At 37.1% G+C, this 26850-nt stretch overlaps 1 protein-coding gene across 9 annotated transcripts in view; it reads left to right on the top strand.

The window, feature by feature from the left end:
* The window catches only part of LOC141901640 (cyclin-dependent kinase 17-like), a 32255-nt gene extending 5510 nt beyond the window's left edge, over positions 1 to 26745 (top strand). For 2 of the 9 annotated variants that reach the window (XM_074789011.1, XM_074789012.1), the window contains 14 exons: positions 14745 to 14881; positions 15710 to 15832; positions 19686 to 19742; positions 20144 to 20258; positions 20867 to 20961; positions 21438 to 21500; positions 22270 to 22393; positions 22577 to 22637; positions 23027 to 23086; positions 23177 to 23380; positions 23460 to 23502; positions 23619 to 23709; positions 23826 to 23909; positions 24216 to 26745. In XM_074789011.1, the coding sequence (XP_074645112.1) occupies positions 14745 to 14881; positions 15710 to 15832; positions 19686 to 19742; positions 20144 to 20258; positions 20867 to 20961; positions 21438 to 21500; positions 22270 to 22393; positions 22577 to 22637; positions 23027 to 23086; positions 23177 to 23380; positions 23460 to 23502; positions 23619 to 23709; positions 23826 to 23909; positions 24216 to 24247 (1289 nt within the window). In that variant the 3' untranslated portion in view covers positions 24248 to 26745. Of the gene's footprint in view, positions 1 to 5883; positions 6116 to 6902; positions 7020 to 14744; positions 14882 to 15709; positions 15833 to 17614; positions 18076 to 19685; positions 19743 to 20143; positions 20259 to 20866; positions 20962 to 21437; positions 21501 to 22269; positions 22394 to 22576; positions 22638 to 23026; positions 23087 to 23176; positions 23381 to 23459; positions 23503 to 23618; positions 23710 to 23825; positions 23910 to 24215 lie in introns of those variants that run through there. The other 7 variants (XM_074789010.1, XM_074789008.1, XM_074789009.1 and 4 more) reach the window with 7 other exon arrangements.
* The last annotated feature ends 105 nt before the right edge of the window (positions 26746 to 26850 follow it).

Below are 26850 nucleotides of genomic sequence, written 5' to 3'. Positions count from 1 at the left end.
CAACATAATCCCCTAATAATAGACAGTGACTCATCGATATTGTTATATTAGAAAAATTAACCCGTATCCAGGGGAAGTAACATTAACAATCCTTATCATATAAAAAATATGGAATACTCATCAAATCATAGATATAGTCAAAAAAAAATTCACAGATACAGAAAAATCACCGCCACCATTTAGCTGCAACATCGGCGCATTGAAAAATACTATAAAACGGATATACATTTTTTTTTTTTTTTTTTTTAATGGTTTATAATATAATTATGTACCATGATCTGTACTATGAAAGTAATACAAGTTCCATGACATGGGTAAATAGTACGCCAGATCCATATTATACTCGAAAACTTGACATGTAGTATTTTAACTGAAGGTAACCCTTGACGGAATATAATTAATCAATAACCCAACAAAATATCTAGACAACCACAGATTCATTCTCTTTGAAGACGCATTGCACAAAATTCAAGATAACCTGTCACGACGATTCAAGTTGACCGGTGTGGGGTGGCAACTAACGGACCGCGTAAGTTGTACCCGATCCAGGCGGACACGAGAGAAACATCCCGCACGAGATAAGTCAGAGCTCGCCGAGGGAAGAGACTAATCACGAAAAATCCTTCAACAAATTCCAGTATTCGAAAAATCGTTCCACCTAATAAAAAGAAATTCAACCTAGGAGTATGACACCTGCTATTTCAAGCAAGAGACGCGAAAGGAGAGTTGTGCGCACAACTCATAGCACATATTAGTTGTCTCTTTCGTGCCAAACTCCTAAAAAAAAAAATACTCCAATCACAGGTGAAACAGCAAAATCGAGTTATGATCTCTTGAAACAGGACCTTCGTTTTCGCGTTTTACCCTGTCTCGTGTGGGTACGGAAGAACTCGTCCTTGGCCGCCTGGGTAAGATTATCAGAAGGTTGCCACGAATTTGGAGATTTATCGGACCATTTTACATAGCGGAGGTGTCTTTCAAATTCTGTTGAAACTGCTCGGCGATGACGGTCGTCAGAGCCTGCAATTTCTCCACAGCAGGATCCGTTGAAGTTGCAGCAGCGGCTACAACAGGTGTAGATAACGGCACGAAATTGCTTGATTTTTCGACGGTCAGGGCGATTTTTCGCAGTTTCGGCATACTATCGGGCAAATGGCCAGCTACAGTCGCCGCAATTCGTGGCTGTAACCCTTGTATTGCCCGTGAAACGATTTGTTGCGGGGTCAGTGACGATTGTGACGCGAGAATGTCGATACGGTTAAGATAATCGTTCACCGACTCGTTTTGCGCTTGCATAATATTGGTCGTAAGCAACTGGTCCTCCAACGGCCTAAAGCGCTCTTTCAGTGCCGCTTTTAACTTATTGATATCTAGTTGGTCGGCAACCGGGAGGCTGTTCTTGATATTGGCCGCATGGTGCCCTAAATGATATAAAACACATTGACGTGTTTCTCCGCTGGTACGTTGTTCAGCCTGAGATATTGGTCGAAACGATCCAACCAGGCTGGTACATTGGTACCATAGCCGACGCCAAAATAATCCAAACTAACTTTCGGCATATTGCTTTGTTCGTCCCGTACTAACGCGTGCGCTTCCTGATTGTCCGTGCTGTGCACACGTATATCGACGGGCTGCAGACGTACCGGAGAGCTCGGTACAGCCAAATTCCAGAGAGGATCGTTCCTCGAAGTCGTCGATCTTGTTATCCTGCCGTTGTTTTGTGCTACCGAGCGAGGATTCATTTGCGAGAGGTTTCGGAAATCGTTAAAGGGTTCTCACCATTTTAGCAACGGGTTCTCCACCATTTCAGCAACGGGTTCTCCACCATTTTAGCAACGGACTTTTTGCGCGTTGCCAATTTTACAAAACTGAAAATTCAAACGATTGAATTTATGTGTTAATACCAGTTTATTTTACGTCTTAATCAGTTGGATAGCAGGCACAGAGTGTTATGATAATTAGTTACAGTATACACAGAATAGAATCGAATATTATACTACTTGATTACTCATACTTCATCAGATCGTAACTGAGATTGTCCTACAATGACTTTTCTTTAACTACATACTTAATACAAAGGCCTATTTCTACAAACAAATAATCATTAGCCGTCATTTTAGATTAAATACCTAATCTATAAAAATTGACTCTCAGTACCAAATGTACGTGTTACATAAAGGTCTGATTTCTCAGCTAAGCCTAGGTACACATTTATGCCAAAACATATATAAGATTTAACTATGAAAAATGGATGTAACTCACCTGAAAATTCAAACGATTGAATTTATGTGTTAATACCAGTTTATTTTACGTCTTAATCAGTTGGATAGCAGGCACAGAGTGATCAAATCTGTGCTGCCAAAAACCAAGTTGATTAAGACACTCCCATCAAGAAATTAGTGACCAAAACTTCTAGCGATTGGTTCATCCAAATCTTAATGACATATTAAGACACTAATTACCTGATGAGAGCTAAACTAGTTGCGAGGGCAGGTGAGTTGAGAGTTGTTTATATTGCTATTACATCACTTATTCAAAAATAGTGCCAGTTCGCTAGGTAGACAAAATACTCAATAAACAAGACAGCCTACTTGAGCTGCCAAAACGGTATCCGGGTAAAAGTGACAAAGACTAAGGGTTAGATCCATTAATGGACATAGGAAAAATCTACAAATATGTTTTCTTAGCTACAAATGACCTGGCAAAATATTGATTACAATATTTAAACATAAAAACACAATCCGCAGTTCCAGATAAAAATACTCCTTGCTAAATACGTTTTGAAAGAAGCTCAATTAAGTTGTATTGCACCGAGTAGATATGTCTAGATAAAGAGTGTTTTATTCGGCCATTTATTATTTTTTTAAATTCACATTTACATTCGAAACATGCCTGGAGGTTTATAGAAGAATAACCATCACATCTGAGAGTCTGCTTGCTTGTAGCCACAGTATAATACGCATACTGTTAGTATAAGTGGTTGCCTCTTGTGTTCATAGTCTTAGTTTTCTGATATAATTCCTGGTATCCACTCGAGGAAGGATCGAATAATAAACGAGGTTTTGGATATGAATGCGTTAGTTTTCTATGCCGCGATCTACTGAAACAGTTTTACGGGATGTTTTGGTTGGAAAGTAAGTAATTTTTCCGGATTATGTCGTATTTTGGAGGGATTTTTCTTTGTGTGAGATTTTTGGAACTATATGGTCGAATAGTTGGGTGTTTATAGCCCACTCTACTTAGAAAGCTCTTTTACGAGTGTATTTTATTTGCGATGAGGTTGTTTATTATTCTGTTACTCATACATCAGCCATTAAGCCGTAATTCTGATGTATTTTATTGAGCGTTTTGAAATTTATTGCCGTATAACGCTGATTTTCATGATCTTTGTCAATCAATCATTAATCAATGGATTCTTATTTTTGGGCTTCGTGTTTGATAAACCACGTCTCTCGTCGTCGTGATGGCTTCCTCCACTAAATCGACTTAAGCTTGACAATTTCATTTCCTTTCAGACATTACGTTAATTAGAAGGCTCTAAATTTAGTCCATCCCTCCTTAGTAAGGACCATTTTTCTATGTATGAATAGATATTTGCATCTGGTTGGACCAGTGATACAAACAGTGATGAATGCACAGCATGATTTGGTCTATTCTAAATTCGTCCATTTCAAGTATGGGCCAAAAATGAACGGAATACTATATTAGCCTGTGCAGAAAATACCACTTTAAAAACTCCAGTCACTCTCGAAAATGTTTTTGAAAGATGACACGGAAGGAAATCAGCAGGGGATTAAATTAGAAAGCGGATAACAATTGAGTATATGAGAAAGTGATGAAATTAGTTGATTAAAAGTGATCAGTGAAGAGACTGTAGCCGTAATCCATTATAAATTCTCTGTATTCTCTATGTTAAGACAAGCGTGAAATACGTGTTTAAATCCACAGGGATTAGAACGCTAGATCACCGGCGCAAAACATCATAAAACAATCCATACATCGCGCTGATTTTGATAAAATCTCATTCATTCACCGACGCAAAATCTCTAGTATTCTCGATGCTGGCAAGGGTGGATTTGGGATTTTTTTTTAATGAATGGGTATTTATTTGAAAAGGGTGTATTTGGCCATGTGAGCTCCACAGCTGCAAAGCACTGGCGAGGAGTATTGGGGCCATCCCAGAACGTATTTGAAAATTCAGACCAAAAAGAGAGTTTTTCTGGCATTTTTCAGGGCATATTTGGATATTCAGGGTCTCTTAAAAAATGTTCTTTGAAGGGGTGAACCAGTCCACCCCCTCCTAAATCCGCCCTTGGCTTTGGTATGAATTTTTTCCCGTTCGTCGAAAGCTCGAAGCACGAAATTGATGTTGAGAAAAATAGCATATGATGCACGATTGGTTTTGATATAAAACGCATTTCTCCAGGGGCGCATTGGTTTTCAATCATCTTCAAATGTTGTTGGCTGGCTAGACATTCACAAAATAGGTCTGTAGGAATTTAGAATCGCGTAAACAAATCTTCCCTTCTTAAAAATCAGATCGGTTTGAAACATGTTCGGTTTATTCACAGTCGGTTTTCATCTTCGTTCAGTGAAAAAAAACCCATAAAAGTCTAAGATGAGATTTATGAATTCTGATTTCTTCTGTTTTTTTGTTGTTGTTTGTACAAATGGATTTTCAGTGAAAGTTCTGTCGTTAAAAACATCCATATGTTTCATAATGGTCTCGAGGATGTAGCCAGGATTTTCTGTGTCGGGGTTCATTTTTATGAGAAATTGGAACGATACCAACTGTCAATGGGAATAGAAGTCATGATTTGAGTAAGGCGCGTCCCCCGTAAAATATCATAAGAAAACAAAGGTGAATTTTCAAAGGATCCAATAGTAAAAAGTGCTTTGATATTTAAAAAATATCTTTGGGGCCCAATATTCGATCTCTTTAATTTTTGGTATTTTATGTCAAATGTGCTGCTGTATTGGCAGCAGTATTTGGTGTTTAGTAATCATCCGCGCTGCCGTTCCAAAATAGCTCGTTTATATGAATAAACTGGATAAGAGCCGATTATTTCGTCGGGGCTTATTGGATTTTCTGAGCCGGGTCTAATGTAAAACTATAGTTAGTAAGATTCCCCAGTGGAGGTCAGTCACATGAATACTCATATACCAACCGTGCATATCACGGAAATGAATAGCGGATGTTTAGGATGTCTACTCTCCGGCCACATGTTTCACGAGATATCGTTCTCTGATTTTTAAGTATTTAGTTATCTCTTGTGAGGCGAGGCATTATCCCGCACCCAGGTGACGCACAACGTTTCCCTCCGCGCGTAGTCTGCAGAGTGCTGCCATCTTGTTGAAGTGATATGAACTAATACTGCTGATCTGGAGTTCAGCTTTCAAACTAACGTGTAAGCGAACAATACGTTTTCACAACATTTACACAAAACTGGCAAATTATAGCTGGAATTATATCAGAAAATGATCAATTTTTCTTTTGGAAGGACATTAAAATCCACTTAAAAGGCTTGTACATATCAATGTGTCATGTACATGTATATACAACTAAGCCTGAGGGAGGTTTTTAACCCTCCCTAATCTAAAAAAAAAAACTGAATCTGCCCCTGTGATGGAGGATAGACTGGTCGTGCTGGATGTAAGACTAGGTTACTAGAGTTTGAATAGAATCCGAAACAATTATCTTAATTAAGCCATTAACGCATTTGTCCTCGTAATTTATGACATATCATCTACGCAAATGTAAACAGATTGTTTACGAACGCTGAACTCGGTATGAAAAAATAACTGTTGCCAAAAATAATACCAGCATAATTACATCTATCCCGCTGACATAATTTTCGTAAGTGTTTATATGGAAGTACTGATGATGCTCGCGTATCGACCTGACCGCAGTCGGCTGTATATATTTCGCTCTGAATAATGGAACGTGCGTTGAAGAATTTACGTATATCTCCGATTCGCTCGATTCCTTCTTCTTCGGCGTTTTCCGCATTTAAGAAAGACAAGAAAATCCGTCATCATCGTTTACAGTCGAATCGCAGCGTTAAAAAACAACGGAAAAGTTTATTCGCCGGTTTCACCGGGAAGAAATCTCTCGGTAAGTTGACGGAAAGATCGATTGAAATGACGATTAAAGTATGAAAGATAAGGAGTATTTTATTGAGATCTAGGACGCGATGCTCGATAGGTCGACGAATGCTGTGGTATTTATTCAACAGTCAACTTTTGAACAAAATGATACATTATCAGCGAGGCCATCTACCTGGAAATCAGGGGAAAAGTCAGTAAATTTTATTTTCTTTGAAAAAAGTGAGGGAATAGTCAGGAAAAATTAGAATAAATCTAAAAATCAGGGGAAAAGTCAGTAAATTTTATTTTCTTTGAAAAAAAGTGAGGGAATAGTCTGGAAATTTTGAAAAGATTTATAAATCAGGGAAAAGTCTCGGAAATTTGATGAGATTGCTAGATTATGCAGAAAATCAAACAATTTCTGTCTATGTTTTATGGATTCTTAACAGGTCAAGTCAGGGAAAACGACGAGCATGTCTGGAAAAAGCAAGTCATAAATGTGACTACCCGTATTATAAGCTCTGATGACCAGTTAGCGTTTCTGATATTTTGACACCTCTTTGTCAGACTGTAGATAAATAATACAAATTTAATAATAGAAAAATGTTTTTTTTGTATTGTTCAATAACTGAAGTTATATAGAGCCCTATAGCGATTTATACCGAGCAATTTTTATTCGTCTGCTTGAATATGATATTGAGTGAGCGTGTGTATGTATGTGCATGTCTGCGGTGTATGTGTTTTTATATCTAGGTTAACAATTCGATATGTTGAAATTTGTACCTATGAAATGATTAGTTATAAGAGTTTTTGTCTCTATACTGAATTGTGCGACGCAGATAGCAGGTCCACGGTTTTAGAGAATTTCTTTTAAGAAATGGATAAATCTAAGGAGCATGGTTTACCTTTAATGCTCGAATCACTACGTAAATGTAAGTTATAGCGAAAATACATAAAGAAAAAAAAATGCACGGCGACGACGACTATGACAGCCTGCCCTGGTTGAATTTGATAGGCCATTTTTTCATTGTTTGAATATCAACATACCTAACTGATCATTCCGAACTTACAGCATTGATGTTAGTTTTGTGCGAAACTGAAGCGCTCAGTTTTGTATGAACCTTAAACGAAAAAAGGGTTCTTTTTTATGCTTTTGATTTCCATTTTAAGTTGATTGTCTTATTTCACAATCAGTTTGGTAATCGCGTAAAGATGACGATCATTTAGACTGTTCATCAGTCAATTAATCAAATATTTGTAAAGTTTAACAATTGAATTTTCATATTTCGGTTGTTTATTCCTGTATGTCTATTTATGGAATGATTGTTTTGTATTTATAACCACGCCTTGATATATGTAATATATATATATATATATATATATATATATATATATATATATATATATATATATATATATATATATATATATATATATATATATATATATATATATATATATATATATATATATATATATATATATATATATATATATATATATATATATATATATATATATATATATATATATATATATATATATATATATATATATATATTATTGCCGAAATGTCATAATGTTGTTATGCGTGTGTTTATGAAGTATAATATTGTAGAAGGTTTATCACTAATCGATTGTAAGCCCACATGTTGCTCGATTTGGTTTATTTACCACAAAAAGTGCTCAATGAATCACCACAAATTCGAAGTAGGTCGTCAAATGTTGAACTATTTATAGCTCTCGAATTCAGTTATAAAACAAATCAAGTTTAAAATAGTCTGAACTACTTCTCTCTAGATTCGATTTCAATTTATTCATCATAAATCCAAAGTATAAGATTGTGAATGAAGAAAAACAACAATAACAACAAACAGACAAAAAACAAAAATGTGTGACACAAAGATGTGAACTAAAAGAAAAATAATAAAAGGAGAGAGAAGTAATACAATGTGTAATATATATATACGATATTATTTAAGTGATATTTACAAGCCCATAATATATAAATTTCGCAATATTTAAGAAGATTGGTTTATTTGGATTAGTAAAGGCCGAAAGAAAAGTGTCTAGGTTTAGATTTACAATATCATATTTAGTTCTTAAGTTATCCCGCAGTTTACAATAAAAAAGAAAATGGGATTCGTCGCCGACAGCGTTACAGTGAGGGCAATTACGATTTGGTTGTAGTAGCATGGTCCCCTATGGGAAACCAGTATCAGTAGAACAGGGACTGGTCGTCTGTAGGATACCGGTATCAAGATGACAGTGACTGTCTTCTATAAGACACCAATAGCAACATGACTGAGACTGGTCCCCTCAGAGATACATCAATAGGAAGGTTCCCTGTTGCAAGGAGTTGCACTTCCTGGTTTCAGCTGACATACGCTGCTTTCGTGACTGACAGGATTAGTCGCACACCAATCGCTGACAATCGCATTCCACCAAGTAGCAACCAGTTGCATCCGATCGCGTCACAAGCAGTCACGAGTTGGCCTACGCCCTTAGCAACTTGACAGAAGACAATACCCGTTGGGATCAGTGATCACGAGAGTAGTTCTTAGTAATACGGACGGAACAGTTTTGTCACTTCTACAATATCTATCTCATATAGGCTATTATCCATATTATGATGAAGACCTATTGATAAATCATCATATTTACCTGTGAATTACCAATAAGTAGGTTGTGTACTATTTTAAGGTGAAGCCATCGATCAGCACCAATCAGCAGTTATCTCATGCATAGCTTAAGGGGTTTGTGGCTAAACATAGATCCAAGTTTGCACCTAAGAACAGCGACGAGCCATAAATAACCACCAACGGATAATCATTGAGCTAAAAATAGCACCCGAATCAATAGAGACAAATGCGAAAAGAGGAAATCGAAAATTGATCGAAAGTTTCTCAAAAAGCTCTGTTAGTTTGCTGATGTCACGTAGGCAATGTCAATTCGTAAGGAAAATCACTCTTCAAATGTCAAGGTTTATATTTTGTGAAGTACAGAGTTTACTATAAAATCATTATGTATTTATCAATTCTTCATCGTAAAACATTCATTCGTCAATTAAATTCAATTGAAGATAGACTTCATTTACACACAAACTGTGAGGCAGAAATACTGAACACAGTTCTGGAAAAGTTATGTAAATTAGTCGGCCTAATCATTTTTTCGAGGCTTGGAAATTTTGATGTGGATAATTTTTTTATTGTGATTTTAGTTATGCTGGCCTAGTATTTGTTATTTGTATGTGGATATTTGGCCCTGGAATGGCTATTGAAAATCAAAGACAAATAGTGTAAACCCTAAGACCATAACTACAGTCTCTGGTACAGTCTCTGGTGAGACCTGCCTCTACTGACCTGCTGTAACTACAGTCTCTGGTACAGTCTCTGGTGAGACCTGCCTCTACTGACCTGCTGTAACTACAGTCTCTGGTACAGTCTCTGGTGAGACCTGCCTCTACTGACCTGCTGTAACTACAGTCTCTGGTACAGTCTCTGGTGAGACCTGCCTCTACTGACCTGCTGTAACTACAGTCTCTGGTGAGACCTGCCTCTACTGTCCTGCTGTAACTACAGTCTCTGGTGAGACCTGCCTCTACTGACCTGCTGTAACTACAGTCTCTGGTGAGACCTGCCTCTACTGACCTGCTGTAACTACAGTCTCTGGTACAGTCTCTGGTGAGACCTGCCTCTACTGACCTGCTGTAACTACAGTCTCTGGTACAGTCTCTGGTGAGACCTGCCTCTACTGACCTGCTGTAACTACAGTCTCTGGTGAGACTTGCCGTCAATACGCTTTTTTCTCTGAAGAATGAATAGAAAAGCGTTACTGGTTACCAGGGTGACCAGGTTGCAGTAATTACCGCGAATGTATGAATGATTACAATGACAAGTGAATAAGTTGGCTTCCTTCGCGCCATTGAATTCATTAGATCACCTCCCTGGAAGGCGCTATTATGACTTTACTATGTACAATACGAGATTCATGTCATTCTTAGATAAGTCTGTCGAATATGATTGAGGTATTCCCTCCCTGCATGGATCCAGTTAGTGTAGTTTAGACCCTCAAATGTTTTGTCTTGCCTTTTTCTGAATGAGCTCTTTCACTTTTTTTAGTGTATCATTTGAACTCTGTTTGCGTAATTGATAGGATAAGGACAAGTTTTCTACTTGGAAATTCTGTAAAATGTATCAAACCCATCACAAATTTTCAAACGCGAGGCCTTTATTGCTTATACACCTCCAACTTTGCCTTTTCAATGATAAAAAATGCCCTTTATATGTTACAATACCTTTGAAAGAAGTCCTTTTGGACTCTCTTTTGATCATTCCTCATATTGAGTCCGGCAATTGAATATTGAAATTTCTGACACTGATTAAAATGCAGAGTTGATTACTGGACTGAATGATGTCGTCGCGATGTAATTCTGTTTTAATGATTTATCGAGGTTTTTTATCATGCGCAGTTCTTTCTAGGGTTTGTAAATTGAGAAACCGTCGCAATAAATAAGCCCCACCCTATAATCCTCGATACTTTTTACCAGCATTTTCAGCGTATCGACGAATAGGTTGTTTGTTGACACTGTTGTGGTAGGTGTGTATTGGGTGTGTTATTAGTGTAATTAGTTCTCATACCGTCCTCATCATCGTATTATCATTGTGTTGCTGTTGTTGGATTTATAATGATACATGGTTGTCACCTCCTATCGGTGGCGAGGGATACGAGGGAGACGTAGGTGAGCTACTGCTGTGTGCAGAGTAGTCAGCTGTAACTGTCATAGTCAGACACACACAACACGCACGCGATCTCATCTACTCTGACTGCTGATACCCTCTGCGTAAAATACATACCTTTGAATGACACTCGGCTGGTGGCTAAAGTGTGTTTTACGTGTCTTACATCGAGGAGTGTTTGCGAGAGCAGCTTTCTTTTCGAGAGGATTAATTGGATGTGAGATTACTCGGCTTGTGTTATGAAAGAATTTAGTCAGTTTTCCGTAATAACTGAGTCTATTGGAAACACATACGAGTTCGTATGGAAACACTGATTCCCGGGAAATTCATATCTAAGTTGACAACTTGATACTCGCGGATAAGTTGGTTGTCAATAGTGATTCGTTGAATTATAATCAGATCTTACGAATATTACCCCCATTAGAGGCAGTATCTATGGTGATGAACCAGTCGTTGGACACTTAGTTCATATCTTCAGTTTATTCGATTGACAAATGGACTGCACCGAGATGGATATGTTAGTAAAACGGACAGCCGAAATGGCATTTTTTCAACCGCTAAATGCGAAGCCGAAATTACATAAATCTGAAGATCAAGAACGTAAGTCGGTTCCGATCAAAGCGTTTCGACTACCAGAATTAAAACTAACTTCGGATCAAAACTGTGAATCCGATGTTGCTGGTAAGTTGGAACACAAAATGTCGCTGACGTTTTACATTTGAAATTTATGCCACTGGTGACAGCTTTTGTTCGACTGTGCGATATCGAGCTATTCAGTATGCATGATGATAGGGAAGTAGAAATATTTCAAAATGCTGACGATCTATCTATGATTCCCACTTGGTATCATTCATTTATTCATTATTCATTATTAATAATATTGTTGACTGTAACTATGGAATAATTGCCATCACCAAACTTAGTAATATTAACCATCGAAGCAAACCAGGTACATTAGCCTACCGGAATTCAGAGCAGTGTTTTGTTGATTCCTCAGATTTCAGAGAATTATCGGCCGGTTAAGATTTCAGAAAGTGATCTTTCTATAGGCCTGAACAATTAATAATTGGCTATCTACCGCATTAGTTCTGTGTGGCCAGGCTTCGATTTTGGTTATAGTGAAAGTTGTAACAGGTGGCTTTGAATTAGACATATTCTATAATCGGTTACAGATTGTCCACAGAAGTAATATAAATGCCTTGCGGGGTGCCTCGTTAACTTATTACATCACTTGTAAATGTAACCGGTGTCACTCGTGTACCGTATATGAAATATGAACGCTGTGGTTGGTTAATGTAGCAGTCATAAATCTTTAACATCTTGAACTTTATCGCATTTATCAGAGTAAGATGTAAATATCGTGTATATTAATATTGATGAAGTTGTTGCCTGCGACATGTTGTATTAATGTAATCCTCATTGACATGCAGTCTGCAGTCCGGATGTTTACTTTTAGTACAGCAAATTTGGCATCCCGTCGAATTCAGGTTATTGCGACCATTATCCACTTAAACCTTTAATATGATTATACATGTATTACACTGTAACTGTAACTGTAATTGAAAGGTTTCTGATGAAGTATTTTCGCAAGGATTGGTTTTTGCTGTAAAATTGACAGTACAGCCTAACCTGCGTATGTTGTTGTCAGATAAGTCGTCCTATTGCTGAATTTACAATTTTTGCGTCTAAATTTTTGTTTCCAATTCAATTCGCTACGTGTAAGTCTTCATTTTGATAAGCCATAAACTCAAGGAGTTTCACTGTAATGTTTTCTGAGGATGTTTATCGACATTCTCGATGCTTTTCGTTGCGATGAAGCAATTTTGGTGCCGATTGCTGAATAAGTGGTACGGAACTGTAATCAAAACATATCCAGTGTGGTTTATGGTTTGATTCTTGGTACCAGGCTTTAGAGGACCGATTTAAAGGTTGATTAATTGCGCCAATAAATGTGCGCACAGTCTGTTCACTATGTGCCTGTCTTTTGTTGATAAGCTATTTGTTATCTGCGGTAACACCAGAATCTCAGGATGAACAGCATGTTTCCTATTGGCACGCATTTACATAAATGCATGGATGAATATATCAATTGTTTACTGATGTCTGGTGTTTTATGTATCGTACAGTTTTCAAGGTGACTGACTTCGAGTTGTTATTACATATGCGTTTTGTGACCAGGGCTAAATTTGGCCCATGCCTGTGTGACAGGGACCAAATGTGACTAGACCGAGGAGGTCAGACCGGACTTGGCGGCAAATTTGAAATCACAGGTCAAATTATTCTGTGTGAATGCTAACTGGTTCTGGAAGTTTCTCACCTCGCTTGCCACAGCATCATTTTGAACGCATTTTCGTTACAAATGAGTGAACTTTTCTATGTGAACACGTTCTTTAAAGTCTATGAGCCAAACTCGACTCAGGGTCCGGTCCAAACGGTCTCTGTGCGATCGCGGCTTCCGATCGATGTTCAGAGTGATTTAGTTGAACACTTTTCTCTCCCTCTATCGTAAGAAAAGCAGTTTGAAGAAGGATACTATAAATATATGGTTTTCCAGCTGTGGTTCATTCCGTAGTAGCACCACAGTGCAACATCCCTTATACCACATTTTTCATACGTACATACACATACACTACCAACAGTAACTAGAGATTAATCTGATTAAGGAATCGAGTAATGCGAATGTAGAACGAACTAATGGATTAAAATCACTTTCAAATTCAGAAGATCTTTGGATTATCGCTTATCAGATGCGAACTAATGGATTCGTCTTAGTTTCCATGGAAACGGCGACGTTTAATCCGTCTCGGTTTGAAGTCGGATTTAAACTTAACCCGCATCATTTACTGATACATTATTTATCCGCTGTATTTAATTAAATGATCAGCGAGATTGAGTAAATCAAAGCATATTTTGATCGGAATTTTCCGCGTATGTCTCGCGTCTATGGAGAGTAATTGGCGATATTTCAGCGCTGTATCGCGTTATGACAATTTCTAATACATTTTTAATGTTGACAATACTGCGCAGCTATTGCTGTTATTGGTGTATACCCCAATTACGACGATAATTGCTTCAACCTAAAATCACTAAGTGTTTTTTATGAAGGATGAAACCGCCGTAAAGGATATGAACGTATAACGTTTGTGCGATGGATATTATAGAACGTATCGTGATTTTTGTTTATCAGATCATCGACTCTCTGTTGTTCATCACTTACCAGTTCTTCACGTATCTAGGAGATTCTGCTAACGAAGGTAAAGGTCTCGTTTCTATCTCGAGCCAGTGAGATCGGTTATTTCAGTTATCGCTAGATGGCGATATCGTACGATATCGCGACTCCGCTGAAAGGGTACCATTATCGCTGTGGAAGGGTCTTATTTTTGGTCGGTAAAATTGTAGCCTCTTTCGACCGAACTGCCGTGTTGTGTAGAGATCTGTCAAGTTGAGCTGGAACATGTTGATGTATGAAACTAACAAATAAATGACAGTCGTAAACCTAAGGGAGTCATTCATGTATTATTGAAGAGAATTTTCATTTCCATCGTATCAATTATATGAATGATTTACACAATATACAGTCAAACTATTTTTATATTTTAACACAATAAAGGATACCTTTTAGAAAATACCAATTAGAAATTTGCAGTAAACCGCTCATAAATCAGTAAAAGTTGGGATTTGCTTTACCCAATTAGGCGGTTGCCATATCAGAAACCAAGTTTAGGAAGTTTTAAGGATATAAATTTGTTACAAAACCTCCGAATTAATGGTCTAATTAGATAAACAGTATCGATTTAGGAGGAGTCTTCAATTATTGGGTTATAAAAGTGATGCAGATGATTCCATGAAAATTTTCTCCTTTAAAACTTGAGGAATAACTGATCTGTAGTTGATATTTTGTATTTCTATTTCACACAGGTATCGTACACGAGAATCCACGAATTGGTTCAGACGGCGAAAGTGATGAAATCTCCGGAGCGTCTGACGATAAAGACGATGTGATCGCGCCGGCCCGGTTACGATTACCTCGTCCTAGGAGGTTTAGTGAGGTGAGAGTAAGTGTAACCAATGCTTTTTGCTTCTTGTCTTGTTCGCTGGCTGTTTAATGCTTCTCTGCTGGCTGTGCACGCAATGCTCTTTAGTTTGTAGTCGTAAGTAACCAGTCACTGATTCTATACAAGATGAATCCTATACATTCTACTAAAATATTTCTATAATGAAACCTGCTTACTTCGGATTTTGATCTAATCCAAATTTGATCTAATGTGAATGCAAAATATGATGTTTAATTCGAATTCCTGGAACTGGATAGATTTCATTGATCCCTAATGATCCGAATTAAGCCTATACTTGTGCATGGGCGGATTGATGTATATAGGGTCTGATTCAGGAAGAGCTGCACCCCCAAAATAGGGCATGTCATATAATTAGAAGGGCACATAAAAGAAAGTTCCCTGATTTTTGGAAATACAAGGAACAAACCTCCTGTCGGATCCGCCCCTTTTTTGTGCAGTTTATAGATGATTGACTAATAGCAACATCTTAGAAATCTTTTTCGTGACTCCTTCATGACTTCTTCATTTTTCAATGATTGTAAGCAAGTAAAATGCAAGGTAGACCGTTGAATGTTGTAGTTGTAGCATGTTATTGCATTCTTGATCTTGTTCTGCTTCTCAAAATCAATTTCCCAACAGCAACAACAGTAGTATAATATTTATTTCTTTATGCTGCGACGGTTGATAAAAACTGAGAGTTTGAAATATTTGTATCTAGTGTCTATTTACAAAGATAGATATTAGATTGCGGATTCCGGCAAAAATTGATAATCGATTTTGCGAAAAACGGCGTCATGTTTGTAAATTATTGATATATGATTGTTACAGGATATTACGAAGCGTTTATCATTGCCAGCCGATATGCGACTTCCTCCGGACTTTTTACTGAAACAAGCCGCGAGTCCTCAAATTAATGGACCATTGTCTCGACGAGATCGACGAAATTCACTCGTAAGTACAATACACAGCATCTAAATAATATCCCTTTCCTGCTGTATGCGGTCGCTCCTAGCGTATAGAAAACCATCAGTTCCGGCATATACGGTAGGAGTGACCCTTTCACATTTTTCAGCTAACAAACCGGATCTTCGCACTTTATAAGGTACAGCCCTCTAAAATTGATGATTTAATGGTAGAAGGGGCCACACAAAATATGGCCCCAGTCAAATAGAAAAAACTAAGGAAAAGGTTGAATTCCCTGGGAACATAGAATGTATTTTTGTCTGGAACTGCAAAAACAGATTGTATTTCAATTTAAGTGACATGAAAGGAATCCATTCTCGCATTATAGTGGATAATTGTTATTATCGAAGAAGTTATTGGTGACAAATTTAGATTATTTTTCTTCATAATCGAGGATTGATTGATATACTGAGTGTAACAGGTGAGAGGTGTTCACACACACCGATTCTCTACATTTCGTTAAGATCTATTCTCTTATAATCTGTCATTGCACCCGATGCTGTCAGTAGAACCAATTATGCTGTCTATTTTGCGAGGTGCGTTAGAACGGAGTCTTTGAAGTGAATCGAGCTTATCGAGTATTTAAAAATTTGTTTGAAGGTTCGGATGTTTGTGATATCAGAATCCATTTGTTCATTCTGCCCACGGATGTGAATAGTTTTCTGATCAAATTTCATATGAATTTTTTCATCGATTTGAAACTAAGAGCTGTCTTATCTCTGTCAGTTTTGTTTCAGCAGTAATTTCTGAGAAAGGTTTATTGGAATGAAAGCCATTATAGACGGATTTTAGGTGCACTGGTGAATGGAATAGGTCGACACCTGTTGCCATTCTATAAAACTGAATTTATCTGACTCGTGATGCCATCTATGAGAGCTGCCTCAGTTTAAATTCACTGGCGTAACTGATGATGATGATGATGATGATGATGATGATATTCCATTATCAGTGCTGAGTGACAAGCAGGTTTGAATCCTGCCGACTGCTTACAGTGTCCAGGGGGTCATACTTTCAAGGGCAACGCATCGAAGACCGTCCTCTCTTGAGGTTAAAGAATCCAATAGAGTTTTAGTCTCTGGGAATCAAGATCCAAACGATGTGAAGCAAAAATAAAAAAGACTGAGACAAAACTCCTGAACAAATTATAATATTCTTGCAGCAATGATTTTAAGAGAGGCGTGTGTTTATATCTGAAGGCGATATCAAGAACAAAACACAATGTTTGTGTGTGTGCTACTCATCATCGACACACGTGCCGCAGATGACGTGCTGATTTTTTTTAGATTCGTCTTTGTTCTTCTCGGGCGTAATTTTTTATACACAGGTGCTTCACATCGTTACGTCATTATGAGTCTAATAACACGTGAGGGTCTGTCCGTCCGTCTGTCTGTTTGTCTGTCTCTCTTCTTGAGAACTACGATGAGTAAAAGTTTAGCGAATATAAAATTAGAAGTGCCGGTCTTTGTGTTAGAGTTTGTCTGCCTTACGTGCACTGATTTCTTATTCAGACATTATTATTATACGGACAAAGGAAAGACGTCGTTTTCTCTGGGTTTTTTCCGAAAATTCGATTTGTAAACTCTATTGTTTGGATATGGCTGTTTTGGAAAAAGAATTAATGCAACGTCTCTATTCATGTGTATGCTCGGCTACCGGTATAAGTCGATTTTACATTAGCCATATGGCTCGCTTTTAATGTACGATTTTAACACCAGATGGCACTGATTTCCACTGCTTCGCCATTCATCATTCAATCGTCGAGATTCTATTGTAAACAAGTGAAGCAGATTTATTCCCGAGCAGCACGCTCTCTCTCTCTACGTCGAGTCAGTCTAGTTAAACGCAATCTCAAGATAGCACATCATCTTCAACTAACTTTCTATCTGCAGCATTTTCATTAATGTTCAGATATTCGGATATAATTATCAACGAGGATTATTGACGGATACTTCAAAGAGACCGATGAAATGATCAATCTATGAGTTTTTGATCTCATTCCGGCGAGTATGATGTTCACAAGTGGCGATACATTAGCTGACAACATGTTGACTGCGAAGGAACATACCGATAACAGTAATGCAGCCTGTGATAATCTTGACAATAATTCCAATGTAAATAACAATAATGTTGTGAAAATGGGAAAAACTCTGGCGCAGAGCAAGTCAGTAGTGACTCTAACTACTATGGGACAACGGATCGCTTCTAGAATCACTAATCGACGGAAAAAACTGGTAATTACTTTCCAACTAGTTGAACATAATTTTCAGAATTTCGTCGTGGTCTTTCGATTTGTCTCTTGAAATAGTTGGTGTAAATTATATCTAACTTGAAATCTCTAGGCGTTGCCCGTTCCATTTCTCCTCAGAATAGAAAAAGTGTGGCTGAATTGTTGAACGCAAACTTGATTCATATTCAACTCGTTTGTTATCTATAAATGCCAAACTTCAATGGGCAAAGCCAGTTTCTGTGGACAATCGAAATGCTTTATTACAATAGAGCATCGTTGCTTTGAACCAAACCAGTATGAATATAGTCTACTGGCTCGGGTTAGAATTATTTATTTATAGCTCAGTTATGAATATTACTGGTTACTTTGCGATGCTGGTTAGTTAATGGTACAGTTGACCACCATTAGAGTTCAATAGTCTATATGGACGATCTAGTTACATGTGCTTTGTGTAAATGTATTCTATTGTCACATCATCAGCCCCTGGGAATATAAGAACTACATCCTGTTGTAATTCTATACCAATCATAAAAGTTCGTATAAAACTTTCTGTCGATTTTCCATCATTTTCTTGTATAGTCTTGTACAGGCACCGAGTAAGGACTGATGGTTATCAGTGATCTGGTCATCTCGTGGTGTACCAGCTTTTGTAGTGGGTTGGTTCTTTGGGGAAGTGGAACTTGTATCAGCTTTTGTAGTGGGTTGGTTCTTTGGGGAAGTGGAACTTGTATGCTCGGACTAGGCAAGTGCCATAGGCAAAGGGATCTTGTCTGGGGGTCTTAGGATCTTCCCCCAGAAGATTTTAATTTGATGAAAAGAGATTTCCTCCTGACTTATGGAAGTAAAATTTGGACAATCGCAATTACGCCCAATCCAACTTAAAGCCGTGGAAATAAATGTATTACATCTTCACACATATCCCTGCCCCACCCAGAACACACAGATAATTCTTGAACGTGTAAGACTCAAATTCAAAACCCCATTAACTATGCCCCTGCATCTCACATGAACTGTATGAAAAAAAGCCAGGTTGGTTTGAACGAATCAAGACCAGTCTTAAACCCTTTCAAATTAAACTTCTTTGTTCTTTGCGGAAATCGATGAAATGAAATCTAGGCCGTATTTCATTTATTCGCGCGAGCGATTTTCACCTTGAGATATTTACTGAAGCGACGCAGTTGTTACGATCGTGTAACTAAGGCAGAAAACATGTACAAATTGAAAGCATGAGAATCCATCAAAACATATACACAGCAGTCTATTACGTCACTGACGCTGTAAAAACACTACACTTCGCACAGATTTCGCGAGTCGATCCGCTGAATTTCCATGAAAAAAACAACTATTCCGGTTTCATATTACAATAAACAACTCAAAATACTGATTGCTTTTTTTGTGGTTTCCCAATTAATCATCAGTAAACCAATACTTTTGATATTAATCTGTTGACTTAAAAAGGATTGATCATTTTTCAGTCGATCCAAGCGATGGCTTTACCGTCGGATTATGACGATCCCGATCTTTTTAATCAGAATTTGTGATCGGAAAAGAAAAAATAATTGAGAAAGTTTTTATCGTTTGTTTAATAAAGAGTATCTGATTTTATATTTACAGTCTGAAATCGGATTCGGTAAAATGGAATCGTACACGAAGCTAGATAAACTAGGCGAGGTAAGCTGAAATAAATAACTAAAACTCCAGAATGAAAGTGAATGCTTTTACCGGCCCTGATAAGGACAAGATTCAGGTGTGATGCTTATCTCAGTGCAGGTGTACCATCCAGATGTTTCTTTCTCGTTCTATCTAATGAACATCAGCAGCATTTTGCAGATGGTTACTACTGATGATGTCCATGTGTTCTAGTAGTTCTGCCACCTGTAACATTCTTTCCTTCCGTGAATTTAACTTAGTTTCTGCATAGAATCTTAAAAAAGTCAACATGACTCATAGCGGTATATAAACCTTGAAGCATCCCTGAAAATTATGCTGAACAGTTGATTAATGATCGAAAAGTTAATGTCAGAGGTTTTACCTGTTCGAAACCAAAAATCGGTTAAAATTGTGAATTTCAGGGCACATATGCAACGGTTTTTAAAGGGAAAAGTCGACTAACAGATAATCTTGTAGCTTTAAAAGAGATCAGGTTAGAACATGAAGAAGGTGCACCTTGTACAGCTATAAGAGAAGGTAATTTTTTGTGTGTAGATGTTATAAAACTGATTTTTATGCAGATATTCATTGCCAAGTGAAGAATTACGTAAGAATTGTTATCCTCAGTGTAGCCTTCACATAGAGGCTGGGAAAACTACAGAATAAATTCCAGAATATATCCACGACATTCATCGCATTTACTGAAAAGAAGTGAACTATCAGACCTTTTCGTTTGGTTTTAGAATTCAATGTCTAGCTATAAATATAGCCTGATTATCAAATCTAGTCGCAATAAATCAATGATATTAAATATCAGATTACATTTCTATTATTAAATGTATAGATAATTGTTATCCGTGCGGAATACTGTGTTCGACTCTAAAACAAAGTCTTAATTCATTCTATAATTTCAGGCAGGAGTCCTGCTGATTCTCCAAGACCCTCAAATCTCATTAAACCGACAATTAGCCATTTATTAATCAAAATCCATTTTCATTAAGCTATATATAGCGCGGAGGAGTGGGGGTGTTGCCGTCTTATTAGACTTCTACTAATTATACATGTTTATGGTTTCATGTGATGAACTGACTGTAAGATCACGCAGAGTTCACCTCATGATAATATCTATGGCTGTTTCGTTTTAGTGTCGCTGCTCCGAGATTTAAAACATTCAAATATTGTGACCCTTCACGATATTATACACACTGAAAAGTCTTTAACTCTAGTCTTTGAATATTTGGTAAGTGTTGAATGGAATAATGAAATGTAATTTTGAATTGGAATTATTCGACAGTCTGGCACGCGCGCTCGTCTGCATAGATTAATGTTTGAAGTAATTGTTCGCGAATGTCACCTGTCTTTATTCGAACCATTTTTTTGATGGGATGTGCGTGTTAGGCAGGTTGTTTACATTCCAAACTGATGATATGATGAAACTAACTTCAACGATAGCAGTGAGAAAGGGAGAGAGAAAAAGGGGAGAGAGGAAGAGGGGAGATTGCGTCTAGAAACCTAGGGCTTGTTTACGTAAAATAGCTACAACTCTTGGATGTTTTCTTAGATGTTCTCTATAGATATATTCGCGAAACCATTTTCGGTTTTTTTCCGGAATTTCTGGGCATATTTTTCTAATCTCTCCGAAAAATCAACAAATTGCCGCCCGACTGTAGCCTTGTTTTTTTCGTACAATACCTGAATTTCAAACTGTTTTTCCAGGAGAGAGATCTCAAACAATATATGGATGACTGTGGGAACATAATGAGTATGGCTAATGTAAAAGTAAGTCGTAACTGTTATTTGCGGTAGTAACTTGATGAGTTGAGTAAAATGTTCCGCGTCGATCAAACTTATTCTTGCTGAGTAAGTGCTCATTATTCACAACTTAACACACAGAGGATAGGCATGCAAGATTCTATGATCCCGATAGTTTAAATACCATGCATTTACACGGTTAACCAAACTGATTCGGGCATGAATAGTTGTTATTAAAAATGCATTAAGATAATTGGTTGAAGAAAATATTGAATCATCTGTATAATCGAGGTTATTGAATCATCTCTATCGCCGGTTTTTGAACCGGATTAAGCCGTGTGCCAACCATTCTGACTGGTGCCAAATCGGGCCGTGCACGTTTAATAAGGGCCAAATCATCTCCGTGATCGCAGTTTAGGAGACATTTAGATCCGATTTGTCACTTAGAAGGTTTTGGCAGAAATCAAAGCCACTTCTTATAGACAACTTGCAGCTGATTGCAGTAATTGAGTGATTCAGCTTGTTGCTGGTATTTACAGAGTAAGGCAGTTGTATTTGACCTAAGTGGTTTCCCTAATCGTCAAATTGTACGCATCTCATCTAATGAAGCACTCGTGTGGTTGGACCAAACTTTTTATGCTACCAACATGAATTCTTAAAAGTCTTAAGTAATATGATATCAGATTCCGATTCCATGATCAAGTTTACGCTTGACGTGGTAGAGATAAATATTTTGTAATCATTAATGATTACTACTTCATGTTTATTCACGTTTATTTCGTAAATTTTTTTCTAGTTATTCTTATTCCAATTGATGCGTGGTTTAAACTATTGCCACAAACGACGTGTTTTACACAGAGACTTGAAACCTCAAAATTTACTGATAAATGACAGAGGTGAACTGAAGTTAGCTGATTTCGGTAAGCAGCGTCATTAAATGCGTAGTTGTAAATCTATCATCACTTTTCCTATGAAATCGAGTGAATTCAGATGTTGAGATTTATCTGACTTGTTCTACGGTGGAATGTTGTTATCGTGATGTTTTAGTTAAGTATTCACCTGTAGTTCGACCAGACATCACCTGTATAGTTTGATATTTACAGGTCTAGCCAGGGCAAAATCTATACCTATCAAGACATACTCAAATGAAGTTGTGACATTGTGGTAAGTAATAGTAATTTTGACTTAAAGATGACTTGTTCCACCTAAAAGCAAAGGTACTCATCATTGCCTGTTAATAAATCAGCTAACAATGATACTGTCTTTCAAATATTGCTTAGACAGATAAGAACGCTCATGCACTTTATTAGATAAAGATAATTATTACCCGAGGCAAGCAGTTGATTTTTAAGCAGAGTATCATCATCGAGACTCGTCTGCAAAAATATTGGAATTTAGATGATACTAACAGTTAGTCCGATATGGTTTCCTCTGGGGTTATAAATTCATCAGTGAACTCAGCATGAAACTAGGGCTGTACATTACAGATAGCATACTACTTTCACACCCCTGTTGTGCGTTAATAACCTCACTGGAGTTGTGATTTGCTTTAGGTACCGCCCTCCTGACGTGTTATTGGGTTCGACAGAATATTCAACGCATATAGATATGTGGTATGTATTCAGCTAAGTATGACCAATTTAGAATTCTCTTCAGAACTGATATTCAAACTGATTGTCTTTTTTTTTCTCGTTTCTTACCAGGGGTGTAGGATGTATATTTTACGAGATGGCTTGCGGCCGTCCATTATTTCCTGGTTCAACGGTCGACGATGAACTTCATTTAATATTCAAGGTGCTAGGAACCCCGACTGAGAAAACGTTCCCGGGAATCATGTCCAACGACGAATTCTTATCATATAATTTCCCATTCTATGAACCGGAGCCGTTAATCAATCACGCCCCGAGGTAAATTCTACTGCCTGGATTATAAAACCTGAATCCTTCAAACGATTTACTAAGCTCGAACTATTAATATCATTAACAGGTTGGATCCAGATGGCATTGATCTCTTACGCAAATTGTTACAGGTACAATTCACTATATCGAGTTAAAACTAATAATCAGGGTAGAGGACAGATAGAAATCGGGTTCATATTCCGTATTTAAGCATTTGTATATTGTAGCATTTTATTATTCGTTTCAGTTTGACGGCCGGTATCGAATATCAGCCCAAGATGCCATGAAACATCCATATTTCAACTCATTAGGACCAAATATACATAAACTACCTGATAGTAAGTGCTGATGTCTGGCGTTCTCTTACAAATTATTCATTCTGACATTTAGAGCGAGTTTGCAGCCGTCTAATACAAGATTTCTTTATAAAACTGATATTTCTTTTTTTTTGTAGCTGCTTCCATATTCACAATCCCGGGTATAGTGTTACAGCGAGATCCAGGCATCCGTTCATCTGGATTACAAACATCAGGTATGAGTAAGTATCATTGTTTTATGCTCAAGCTTGTACGACGGGCCCGGTTCTGTCGTTGAGAGTCTGTAAGTGGTTCAGGGGTGGATCCAAAGGGAGGTGCAGGCCCTGAAATTTTCCGAGTGCCCTTTTTTGCACCCTATTTGAAGAAATCCTAGATCCGTCCCTGTGAGCTTTAATCATATGACTGGTCTTAAGTTGTTAGATCGGTTATAGAACTAAGATGATCTTAAGCCTAAGCCCTGACTATGTTACCGGCCCTGAACCTGATCAGTAGTGGTCAACTCAACAACATGACTGTTGTCTTTTCAGGAGGTCGTAGAAGGCAGAGTATGCTGTTTTAGATGTATATAGTCGTCATGGCAACATTAAGGATAAAATGGACCTGAACTGCTGCAACTTAGTAGTTGCTTTAATTTATTTTTGGCTTGTAAAAGATAACTGCATGACTGCAAGCGAGGGAGCTCTACGTAGCTATGAAGTGATCGTCTGATGAGGATCGAAAAATAAAATCGATCGCCAGTAAACTAACGGTCTAGTTTCATTGGGCTGTTCGTGGCGATTCATGATTAGCGCGTAACAGGTCGTCATATTACGCAGAGCTAACACATGCTCTGTTCATTGTGCATTTCTCAAACCTACAAAAACAACTTGTGATATTTTTTCTCGTCAGGAGACTATCAGAAATGTGTGGATTGTGTCGATCAGTCACCGGTAGAACCGCCGGTAGAATCAATGTGCGTCATCGGGGAATGGAACCGACCAGCAGATTTATCATTAACACGTTTGAATCTGTCAGTACGATGATAATTTGTGTCTCGAAAATAATAAACGGTTTTAGTAGCGGTTTGATTTGTTACTATAGTAACATCAAAATAGATTGATTGTGTTGTAATGGTTAAAGGTATGGCTACATTATATATTTCGGAAAAAGAAAATTTCACGCTTCGCTCATGCGATCGTGTGACTACCTACTTATTACTGGTATATAGACAGTAATTCGGTGTGATGCTGATTAGAAAATGACTTTGTAAACATGTTGATATTTCATGCTGTGAAATCTTGACTGCGTGTATATCAAGTTTGTACACCCATTTTGAATACACCTGACAATTGCCTTGTGTAGAAATGACAAATTGAAAGCCAGTTCTGCATCTATGCATTGATTATACATTAATTGATTTGTATGGCAAGCAGTGATTAACAGTCTCCAAAATGAAAGCGTTGTATCGAAATATATTCAAATAGTTACTCTTATCGGAATATTATCTGGATGTCCATGTTGTTGTAAAGCCCTCCATAATCGAAAGTTTCATTCATGACTTTCAAATTAAACTAGTTGGATTAACTTGGTATCATAGTAAGCAAATCTTTAATTTCTCGTGAGAAACGTAATGATGCACACTATCTTGTAAACCTTGAATGCACAAATACTTTATATCTGGGGTGCTATGTGTACATTATCTTGTAAGTTAATTTTTAATTTCTATTCCTGGGAATCATCCGTTATTTCCCTCAATATGATTGTGATGGTCACTATCATCATCGCCATTGCAAATCGATGCAATTACAGTACTGTTTTATTACTATATAGATCCTGATGATTCATTGTAATACCAGTTCTGAAGTAGACGACGATACATTGAGCTATTAAGGCACCTTCCTTTCCGCGATAATTCATAATGAGAGCATTTAGATCACTTTTTAGTCAAATGAATATGCAATGAATTTTCAAGGTTAAATGATGAATGTATGAATGTTTTATAGATGTTATAATTTTACAGATGGAGAAACTTATAAAGTTACTATGGTTTAAAAAGGTACCCCTCATCACATCCGGGATTTAGTGCGATACACCTAGCTCCACCAATGAATCTTATTGGTACCGCGAGTTACCGGTGTATTATACAGTCATACCCTTTGATGTATGTGTTCCATATATGCTGAACACCACCTATGATGCACGTTGTCATCTGTATAAAAATGCACACATTTGACTTATTGCTGGCTCATTACTAATTCCTGTCAAAACATTGTTCAAATAGGAATTCCTGTATAAAGACACTACTGTTACTTTTCAGGTAATAAAAAAAAATGCAAATACATAATACTTTTTATTTTTTCCATAAATGTGTGACAAATTCATTCACTGATTTAATAAACAAAAGAATTCTTGATTTATTTTGTACATTATTGATAGATTCGAAGATTGCTTAATGCTATAGTCACAGGGGGAGTTCAGTCTTGGATATAGATACATATAAAGGACTCGTCAATAATTGGTTAATTTAATTTGCGACGGTCGTATGTTCTCCATATGACTAATTCTGCTGTACATATGAAATGCTGTTTTAGAGCTTTTATGTAATGCACTTAGTTTCCTTAATTATCATTTAAACAGTATATTTGTAAAATGACATGCTAACATGTTACTATATCATACATAGAATCTCTTTCGGTCATGTATTTTCCTTTGGAATTATGTTTCAAATTTAAGGATTGAAATTCTTAATCATAAGTAATTTGTAATGTGAATGGAATTGACTTGTATTATAGAACTTCATCGAAAATAAGATGATTGCATTGATTCTGCATATAATATGAAGATTTCAAGATTATATACTAATCAATTGAAAATATACTAATTTTGAGCTAGGTCCACAGGGGTCCAAAATTACAGTCTTTTACATACGAGTAAAAAAGGGTTATAAACTCTTGGTATGTTTTGTACCATAATAAATGTCACCATTTGTAAAGATTCATCTTGTACAACTGTGCAATTGTAATATACACAGATATGTTGTCTACATTAAGATAAAGTAGGCTTTTTGTCATGAAAATATAAATCCTTTTATAAATCAATTGTTGTATATTTTTTGGATATATTTTTCCTGGGCAACTAGGTAAGCACTGTTGGAGTTGGTTTCATAGATTTTGATTTTGAATA

This window comes from Tubulanus polymorphus, chromosome 3 (genome assembly GCF_964204645.1).
Source record: "Tubulanus polymorphus chromosome 3, tnTubPoly1.2, whole genome shotgun sequence".
Lineage (NCBI taxonomy): Eukaryota > Metazoa > Nemertea > Palaeonemertea > Tubulaniformes > Tubulanidae > Tubulanus > Tubulanus polymorphus.
The sequence above is the reverse complement of the archived record's forward strand: the minus strand, read 5'-3'. Positions and strand labels throughout refer to the sequence as shown.